At 40.6% G+C, this 10626-nt stretch overlaps 1 protein-coding gene across 1 annotated transcript; it reads left to right on the top strand.

The window, feature by feature from the left end:
- Positions 1-3232: 3232 nt before the first annotated feature.
- Positions 3233-9852, top strand: ITM2A (integral membrane protein 2A; the record flags this gene model as incomplete). The annotated part of the gene is made up of 5 exons (XM_010181670.1): positions 3233-3364; positions 3605-3793; positions 5119-5229; positions 6248-6398; positions 8776-9852. Coding segments are annotated over 5 exons (672 nt in total), but the record flags the coding sequence as incomplete, so codon positions are not given.
- Between the last annotated feature and the right edge of the window lie 774 nt (positions 9853-10626).

Consider the following 10626-nt stretch of genomic DNA (forward strand, 5'->3'; position numbering starts at 1 on the left):
GTGTCTAGCTTAAATTAAGAAACCTGCCATAAAGGGTTTTAAATAGAAACCCAGACAAGTACGCTGTGGTTGGCTTTTCCTTCCTAACGAGTTGCTGTGGCACTGACTTGAATTAAACTTTCTGAGTCTGTGGGAGACTTTATGTTGAAGATGTCTTGCTTGGCTGCTGGCGTGTTTAGTCAGATGAAGAGGATCAGCGTCTAGGTAAATAAATCAGTAGCTCTAGAAGAGGAATATGGGATGGACCGTAATCACTATTTGTAATCGGGGAGTGGGGCTGTTAAAAACAAAACAAACAGAAAACCCAAACCAAAACAAACACCCCAAAACAAACAACCACCCCCCAACCCCAAACAACAGGGAAAAAAAAACAACCCAAGCCCCACCAAAACACTGAACCCGTGGACTTAGACTTTAGTGTCTGTCTTTTTTTTTTTTTTTCCCCCTTCTAAGCTGTAATCAGGAAAGCAGCTTGCCTTCCAGCCTACAGAGCATCTGCCTCTCCTGAAACAGCCTCCCTTTAAAAGGGGAAGGGGTGCAGGGAGGTATAATTGCTCAGTGGACTCTTTTGAGCTGCATGTGTGCACAGTAGCACTGAATTACTAGATTGAGAGGAGCAGGAGAAAGTAGGGAAACAGTGTGGATAGAGGGCTAATTTAAATTTTGAAAATGACTGGCCAGTTTCTTGTAGGACAAACTCATCCGCTACTCCTGAGGCAGTGTGTCATATGTATTTTTACTGGCCCTGTACCATGCAATTTCTGAGCATAATAGTTCTCTTATGCATTTACACACTTTCTTCTCTTCTTTTGATAGCTGCTTTTCTTGGTTTAGAAGCTACACATGCTGTTTTCTTGTACCTGTCACCATATTCTCTGCAGTTGCACATGTGTACGTAGTTTAACAGTTCTTCACCCTGACTTCAGGGCTTAGAGTTGCATGTAAACATCAAGTTCACAGTTTTACTCCAAGACAAACTTGTTCTAGTGCTTGTTGATGTCTCCTTCTGCTGGAATATTTGTGCAGAGCAAACAAGCTTAATAGCTAACATTGGCTGAAACAGCACAGTAACAGTCCCCTAGAATATCTGCACAAAACACTTGAGCTTGCAGAATACTCTCCCTGCAGATTCTTTGGAACTGGCTGTGTCAACAGTGTTGCTTGAGCTGCAGATGTTAATGTCAGTGATTTTTCTTCTCTCTTACTCAAGTTTGCTTTGCTTGTTTTTGCACAGCTTAGAATTGCAGGTTCTTTGCAGGTTTTTTATGACTCTATGATTATTTTTTTTAGCAGAGGCTTTGTAACCTGCTGGAGTGAAGCCTTGGTATTGTGTTCTCTTATCAGCTCTGTCAGCTCTTTCTTCTCAGATTTAGGCTGCCTACGTTGCTTCTTAAATGATAAATACCTTTGCTTTGTTTGAAATGTCTGTAACGCAAGTATAGGTAATTATGTGTCGACATCATCCAGGCACTAGGACGCCTGATGCCAAAACCTGCTGCAGACTCTTGTGTTCAAGTAATAATAGGCTGGATGAGTAAGTCACTGCAAGGTGTAGATGAAAGTGTCAGAACATAAGGAGAACAGAATTAGTCTTGATCTTAAAAGCCAGTTAACTCTGAAAGATGGTATTTTTATAATGGTATGTAAATGTGGCATAATTGTGACTTGAGCCTAGTCGGAGGTTTTTTGGCAAACGCTTAACTAGCCAATTGTAGCAGCTTATGTCTTGCTGAACCAACATTTTTCTGTTTGGAGGATGCAACGGTGGAATGTAGGAGTATTGACTTTCACAAAACAGCTTGTTTTTTGTTTCAGTACTTGCATAGCTGCTGTGTTTTTTTGCACTATCTTGCTGAGCACAGAAATATGTGCAGCCTTTGTAATAATACTGTGACTTGTCATGATCACAGACCACTTAAAGATACTGTGTTCTACAGGAGTGTAAATAGTGGCACCCAAGTAAAGGCAGGCTATGGAAGCTGCCGTGCTGAAACTGGCCACTGACTCTAGGAACAACAGAAAGGAAAAGGTGTTTTGCTGTGGAATCCAGTTTTTTTGTCCTTACTAGTACAGAGAGCAGGTCTTGAAAGTGAGCTGTTAAATACCAGAGTTAAAGATCACTGAAGGGACATACTTGACCAAATATGTATGTATTATCTAAACATTTGGGTTTTGGAGTTTTTTGGTAGTGTTTTGGGTGTTTGTTTTGTTGTTTTTTGAAGACCCCAAACCAGTGTGTGTTTGCCCAAAAGGAATGCCACTTCTGATTGTTTAGTACTTGACACTGCTTTTGCTGTTCTCTTAACTTGGCCTGTGTGAGTCACTCACCTGGAAGTGTAGAAAGGCACTGAAAGAACTTGAGTGTTAAATTTGCCATTCAGATACCACCACTACCTTTGCAGTCATTATTACACACTTCATCACCATGTTATGTGATGGTGATGATAGTTTTCTTTGGATGCAGTCATCCTCTGTTTGAGAGAGCTTTGGGGGAGGAAAAATAAGTTGGTGAACTGAAGAGAGAAGTTTCAGGTTGTCAGAAACAAAACTTCCCTGGGACTTGGGTGGAAGAAAAGAGTATTTTGAAGCTGCAAGGTAGGATGTGCCCCAGGGACTTACTTTTATTTGGCATAATTTGAAGCTGCATTTAAGCTGACGAGTGGTTCTCTTTCATAGCGAGTGTGACTTGTGCATACAAGTTCTAAAGCCTGAATGTTTGACTGCAGTGTCAGATGTTCCCCAGCTAATAGGCAAAGCTGCATCTTAGCTTTTTCTGTTAGTCCAGCTTTGTAAGGAAAAGTAATGTTATCTTATTGCATCTGCTAGCAAGAGGAGAATAGGAAATAGACTTTTGGAAAAAGGCCTGAAAACGCAGTGTACCTTAAAATGACCTTGCTCTACAAGTCTTGCTTTCCTTGTAGTGCTGCAGAACTGTATCTTTTGTTACAGTGATTTAAATTTCTTACACCTCATAGTTTCTGGGTAAAGGTTTGTCTAGAAAGCATCCTCTAACTAAGAAAACATCCTCTTTCAGTGCTGTTTGAAAACTGGTCTTAATACGATGTAGTAGTAGTTCATGTAAATGTTTTATTATATGATACTTGACTTAGAATTCTTACTGTACACCTAGAAGAAATAGAAGACTGTAGGTCAAAGTGAAGTAGTAGATCACAGCTTACTTTAAATTCAGAGCAGCTACACTTTCTAAGTTCTCATCCCCTTTTATTTAAAGGATCCAGAAGTTGCCACACAGGGAGGTGAAAGCTCATCTGGAAGATGTCTGTTGACTCTGCTGGGTCTAGCATTCATCTTGGCAGGGGTTGTTGTTGGTGGAGCCTGCATCTACAAGTACTTCATGCCTAAGGTAATGTGGAAGTTCTTTTTTCTTTAAGCATCACTGAATAAGAAAGTGTAATTATAACGGGATTATACCTGGATTACCAGGTAGTAGAAAACCATCAGTAACTGGGACATGAAGACTGCTGTGTCCTTTGTAAAAGCTCTCGGCGTGATAGACCTGTGCTTTGTCATAGCATAAGTATTAGAAATACTGTTTTAAAGCAACATGTACTGTAAAAATAATTAGCCTTTCTCTTACTTTCAGCATAAGGTGTACCGTGGTGAAATGTGTTACTTTGAAAATGAAAATCGTGACCGTGCAGTGGAACCTTATTTCCTCCCTATTGCTGAAGAAGCTGACATTCGAGAAGATGATAACATAGCCATCATCGATGTGCCAGTCCCAAAGTTCTCAGACAGTGATCCAGCAGCGATTGTTCATGACTTTGATAGAGTGAGTATATGTGAAACGATAAGGAATAACTGGTCTTGTTGCTCACTGGGAAACTCTGGAGTGGATGGTAATCCTAACAGCTCCAGGGTTTTCATTCTTGAGACCTTTAAAGCTTACTTCCAATGGGGGTGGGTTTAAGCACGGGAAATCTGACCCTTTTAACTTTGTAGTAGTAAGAGAACTATTGCAAGAACGTTAGAAGAGATTGTACCCACAGTGAGTCTCAGCTGGATAATTTCTCAGAACAATGCATCTCAGTGCTATGGAACTTAAAATGTTGTTGCCCATAGGATGTCTGAAGTGACACTTGCGATTTGGTTGAGAACCCTATGTAAGTGAAAGCGAGGGTAGAACAACATTGTAAATGTGAGTTAAGAAATGGGGATACTAAGGATTCAGCCTAACATCCTGCCAGACTGTGTGGGTCTTGGATAAGTGAACTGAAAAAATCACTTCAAGTGGCTGAAACCTAGAACTTGAAAATGCCGTGTTAGCTGGATGTAGTTTCTCTAAGCAAAGATGAGGTGATGGTTTTGACTGTTACATTAAAGTTGCACTGACATTATTAACAGTTACCCTTAGTCAGCTGTAAAAGCTCTCGTAGGTTTTAAATCAAGCCTTGGCAGCGCAGATATAACCACGGAAAAGACACTGGAACTGATCTCTGTACGTGTTGCTTTTCGCAGTAGCATGGAATGCCATGCAGCCAAGCTGTGCTACCTGTGTTCACAGTGTTTGCGGCTTCTGTCTGTGTTGTCTTGACAGAATCTTGGCTATAACTTGAAAGATTCAGGCAACTTAAGAACTGCAGTTGATTCTGGAAAAGTGCTATGCAAAGTCATAATAAAACAAGTAGATACGTTGATATCTTTAGTCTCTGCAGTTCTTGTACTCAGTGGTAATGCTAATGTGACTTTCTAGAGACTAATACTGTTCTTGAACTATTTACAGGGAGTGATTGTGTATCAGCAGTTAGATACCTTTTGTTTGCCACTGTGCTTCCTTAGACCTCTTCAGTTATGAAAGCATCCTCCCAAATACTTTGTTATTAATATAAACTGCTCTTTTGGAATTAGGATAGAAATTGCTTCTCTAGTCAGCTTCCACTTCTGTACAAAAGTCCTGCTGTATACCATAGCTATAACCACTTCGTTCGCAGAAGTGGTACTAGCTGAGTTCTTAGACTAGGCAGTCCCGAATGTGTCGCTTTGATCCTAGCTGTGCGTGATCTCCAGCTTTTTGAGCTTCCTTCTTAGCCCTTCTAGACCTGCGTTCTAATAATCAAAGGCTACACTTCATTAATTGAAAATTTGTTTTCAAAATAGCTTTTGACGGCGTATCTTGACTTGCAACTGGGTAACTGCTATGTGATTCCACTGAACACATCCATAGTTATGCCACCAAGAAATTTGATGGATCTCTTTGCAAAACTGGCGGTACGTGGAAACTTTGCTCTTTAGTTATGCTGACAAGAATACTTTTGATAAGAATGCTCGGTGTTGCTTCTGAACTACAGTCACTTGCTAGAACAGTCCTCTTGCCATCAAAGTACATAATCCCCCTGGCTCAGTCGCTGTACTGAAGTTAAGGCCAGCTGTCAGTGTATATTATGTTGAGTAGATTCATGTTTAATGCTCTTATTAATACCTAGCTTTATGAAAGCTGAAAACAACTAGCAAAAAAGGTTAAATTTAGCGTTTATGAAGGAATTTGATAAAGCTCCAAATATCAACCTGAAAGTTCCTACCGGAAAGCTTACTTGCCCCATGAGAGTTTTAATGAAAAGAACAATGCTAAGTTGTTGTTCTGGTTTTTTGGCACTGTTGTTATGAGCTCATCACAAGCACTTTGACTCTTCAGTGGCTGAAACTGTTTTGTTTTTCTTTTTCCAAGATGACTTACATGTCAGGTTAAAAGAGCTGATGTAGCTGAGCTTGTTGCATTTTCTTCAGCTTCATGAAGACCAGCTTGAAGTGTGTCTCCCTGCCTCCATGTTTTGGGTGTTGGTCATGAGGGGTGGGAAGTAATCTCAGTAGTGCTGTGATCTTCTGGTGAAGCCTAAACTTTTATAGATTGCACTATTGGAAAGATACTGCCTCAGATATGGAAACTTTTTTAATACTTTGTTTCTTCTCTTAACTGCAAACTTTCTGATGCATACAAATAAACTTGAACAGGTTCTATTTATGTTTGCTTCGTGGAGGCAAGCAATGTTGAGGTTAACTATGATTTGTCTGGATGTAACTGCAACTGTTTGAAATGGCCTTTGTCAGTTTTTAACTTCTCTGGTATGCAGCTGTTGAAGACTAGTGTATCTTAGTATTAGAAAGACGGAAAGCTGAAATTTAGTGCCTGAAGCCCTTCCAAAGCAGAGAGTAAAGTGTAATTATGTTTGTCCATTGCTAGCAGAATACTGTACCTCAAAGACTTTCTTTTTTTCTTTTTTTCTTTTAGACTGGCTCTTACTTGCCTCAGACTTACCTTGTCCGTGAAGAAATGGTGGTTACAGAGGAGATAGATAATGTGTCCGATTTGGGGATCTTCATCTACCAACTCTGTGTTGGAAAAGAGACATTCAGACTTCAGCGCAGAGACCAGATATCAGGTGAGTTCCCTTCAGTAAAAAAATAAAGCTGTTGTTCAAGTAGGGAAAGGGTAAATACTTAAAGTTTTGGGATTTTTAGACTTGGAAATCTGTGAGTGTTCCACATGAGTTGAGACTACTCATGGGCCCAGTGGGTATTTTCCCATACTTTCAAGTATGTATCTGAAGTTTCATTTGAATGTGGTGAGAGTTTCAGTTATGGAATTAGAGGTTACATACTGAAACCAAATATGAACTTCAGTCTATTTCTGTTCCAACTTTTGGTTGAAGTTATAAGTTAGTTTGCCCCCAGAATTCACATAATCCTTTTGATAATGTGAGTCTCTATATGTGCAGCTTGGTCTGTCACTGCCCTATCTAATACTGGGTTACAGGAGCACCAAGTAAAAGCATTATCTTCTGGTTCACATGCTCTGGAAAAAAAAAATTAACAGCTAGCTCCGGACATCCCAGAGTTCCTCTCTGAAAGCAACAAGAACACTTCATAGGAACTTCTGAGCTCCATTGCTTGTCTCCTTGCGCCACTCCCCTGCCAATCTGTGAACAGGCTTGAACTGGAGGTGTCGGTGGTTTGGCATACTGGAAGGAGGCCTGGAGTACAGAAATTTGATGTGATGAATTTTGGTTCACTGTAGTTCTTGAAGCCTTCATAGTTTGCTGCTCTCACCAAGCACATAGCAAACTGGTCCTTTGTCAGTTACAGCCTTGCAGAATGCAAATGTTTGGTTTGTCAGAACTCTCTGCTCTGGTTTTCCTGCCAAGCTCTTAAGCAAGTTTCCTCAGCTCAGTTAGAGCTTGCAGCATCAGGAACCACATCTGCTGTTTGCTGGAGACTGCCCTCTTGTACTGGACAGAAGGCTCTGTGTGTGGGAGCATTCAACCGTGGTCCTATGTAGATAACAGCATAAGGCACATGAAGAAATACACATGAAGTAAATGGTGCCTCTGGGAAGGAGGGGCATGTGTCTCTTGGCTTTTGTGAACAAGTCTGAATTGCCTGATGCTGTGACTGAAAGACTGTAGTCTACAAACAATCCTGCAAAGAGTGTTTATGATGTTTCCTTAAAATAAGTCCTCTTGCTGCAGCATGTTCTTGACATCTTTGCTGCATAGTAAAAGATTTCTGCAGAATACTCGCACAAAAGAATTCTGGTAAATGAATAATGCCTCCCGGTGCAGTTTCAGTTCTGTAACTGACCTTGTTTGCCCTTGGAGACGAAGAGGACAGGAAATCTACTCAAGTGGAGGACTGCTGCTGAGGAGAAGACTGTCCACGGGCAAGGCTTGTCTTGCCTTGCAGGTCAAGTTTCTAGCATGCCTTTCTTCTGGTGTGTAGAAGCCATGCACACGTAGAAAGTGAGAGTGAAATGGATGAAGCCCTGTAACTTCTGGGGAGAAGTATTCCCATTTAGCTGCTGCTCACTGGTTCTCGCATTTTGTAGAGTTCACGGGTTCATCTGATCAAACTGACTTCAGGTTCTGTGGCACTTCTTAGCTTGTACAGGCATTAAGATTGAGGTGAGTTGAAGGACAGCCTGTATTTTAAGTGTCTGTAAACTGCAGCAGTGCCCTGCTGGGTTTGGTTTAAAAGCCAGTCCTTCTAGGCTTCAATGGATAGCTTCTCTTGTTTACTCTGAACAATTCCACTTATTAAAAGAGCTAAAAATCTTCTGTAGTTTTTGTATATTGAAGTGCTTTAGTTGAGCAGCTTGTCTTTGATGGCAAGACTATTATATTCTTGTTTCCTAGTAAAGATTCACAGCTGATAGAGGTAAACTGCCTATGTCAGATCCAATGCTGGCATGTCCCAAAATAGAGAAAATCACTTTAATAGTGTTAGGAAAAAACTTCAGTGAGATCATCAGCTGAGTAGCAAATCCTCACAGGGCTTTCATCATGGTGAAGACTCCTCTATAGAAGCATACTCTGTGTTAACACAATACTGGGTGGAGGGAGTGCTGTTACAGAACTAGGGGTTGATTTCTGCACCCTTTCTGAGTTTTTTAAATGCTTTTCATGTAACTTCAGTCTGCTTTGCTTTTTCATTGTAGTTAAGAAGGGCTATGAGAAACTCTGCCTTGAACTATTTAGTGTTGTCACTAAAATGGTGGCAGGATGCTAGGAGAATAAGTGCTTGCTTGCTGTGGCCCCCACTTTTGTTGTTACCATTCTGAAAATGAGGGAGACTTCGATTGATTGATAGAAATTGATAGAAAACAAACTGGTACCAAGCTCTGGTGGCAATTTCTGGCTGTAGCAACACTGTGTGCTGAATGGTTGTATTTTGCTGCTGTTCGTAATGATACAAATGCTGTAAAACATTGCTGCTGGGTTCCAGATCTCCTTTACTCAGGCTCTTGTCTTCTTTCATCCCCAGGTCTGCAGAAGCGTTCGGTGGAGAACTGTCATTCAATCAGACACTTTGAAAACTCTTTCGTTGTTGAAACAAAGATCTGTCAACAGTGAAAGGTGTTGGATGGGAGGTGACTAGTTCACACCTTCATTGAGAAGTCCGAGCATTAGACATCGACTTCTTAAATTAAAATGTGCAGTGATAATCAAAAGCCTTATGCATTTTCTGTGTATTGCTTGTATTTCAAAAGACAAAGTCACCATTTCAGCTTTCTTTGATCCTTGGTATAACTTCTTAGTTGTCTCATGTAAAACTTAAATTTGAGTAAGGGTTTTTTTTTTTTAGAAGGTTAATACCAGTTTATCCATTGAATGTGTTTGATTTAGTGTAATCTGGGAATGGCAGAAAAATATATATATAAAAATGTTAACCAATTCCTTGGCTGGAACCAATTCTGTTCACCTTAACTTTCACAGAATGGTTGATATTAATAGTATGTGGTTTGCACATCTTGTGTAGTTCTGTAGAATAGTTCTGCACTCCGCATCCTGGCTAAAAAAACCTGATGTGTATCACTTAAGGTTTATTTTAACTATCATGTGTGAAGCATGTAAAACCCAACCTCAGTGATCATGAACCTCTAACACTACCCTCTCTCATTTTGTGCAATTACTGTATTGAATTCGTATGTATATTTGGAACCTTCCCCAAGCTTACGTTTAATTCTACCTTTTGTTTGGTTTTGTGGTATTTAGTTGTTAGATTCAGATAGAGTTGCTCTTAAAGCTTGTCAGTATTTTTGGTTATGATTTGGGTTATCCAGTAACTTCCTATTTCAAAAACCTGTTCTGGTATAGCACACTTGTGAATGTGACTGTAGTTGTAAACTTAAACTACTCTGGCTTATATAAACTTTTTAGATCAACTTTTTATGAGCAAGTAGCATTACTACTGCAGTCAGAGCATTGTTCCTTTTTTTGAAAGCTGCAGTATAAAGATAATGAAGAGTTAGTGTCCTGCAGTTGATGAACCTGAGAGTTTTATTAAGGGACTTTATATTCGCATAAATTCTGCAACCCTATAATAAATGTTTCTCTAAAACTTTGGCGTTTGTGTGAGTTCATGGCACTCGGAGGCAAGAGCGCAGTGCACTGATGGGAACTGATGGTTATGGGCCTGGGGCAGCCTACAGTGCTCTTCCCTTTACCCTTGCTTCTTTTTCAGCTTGTGAAGCTTCATTTCCTCTTACTGTTGCTGGGGAAGTGCTTTGTGGTGCAAAACACAGTTGGGGAACAGAGAGAGGAAGACATCTCGCTTCAAACTTGATCCCCCAGGGGGCAATTCTCAGTGATGCTTTGTGCTGTGAGGTCACTCCAGTCAGCAGTTCCTGGCGTGGGGGCAGTAACCGTCAGTTGTGATGTAGCAAGGGCAGGATGCACCCAGTAATTACTCCATTTGAATATTGGTGGTGATGAGGCTGCTGGTTAAAGGTATGCTTGTCTTCGTGTATTTGCAGCAGTGTTACTGTGAAGTTTATTTTAGGGTACCATAATACACCGAGACAGCGGAGGGTTAATGAGCTGCTCGTTGTAATGCCTTTCACCCTTGAGCTTTGCTGTGCTTTAAGCTCAGAGCTTTGCAGTGAAATTTCTATGACTGGTTGCTCAAAGAGCTGAAGTGTGCATTGAACCCTTCTGGTTTCCCTGGAAAGTAACTTGGGAGTGTACAGCTCAAAATAAAACAGTAAGCACTAAGAACTAGGGAGTGAGAAGTGACTAGAGGAGTACCTGCTCTCAGTCACTGTTTATGAAATTATGCAGAAGAAAAGAGAGTGCAGCTCCTGGGCAGCATCATGGAAACTACTGCAGTTTTCCT

Source organism: Mesitornis unicolor, unplaced genomic scaffold (genome assembly GCF_000695765.1).
Source record: "Mesitornis unicolor isolate BGI_N332 unplaced genomic scaffold, ASM69576v1 scaffold44353, whole genome shotgun sequence".
In the NCBI taxonomy this organism is placed as follows: Eukaryota; Metazoa; Chordata; class Aves; order Mesitornithiformes; family Mesitornithidae; genus Mesitornis; species Mesitornis unicolor.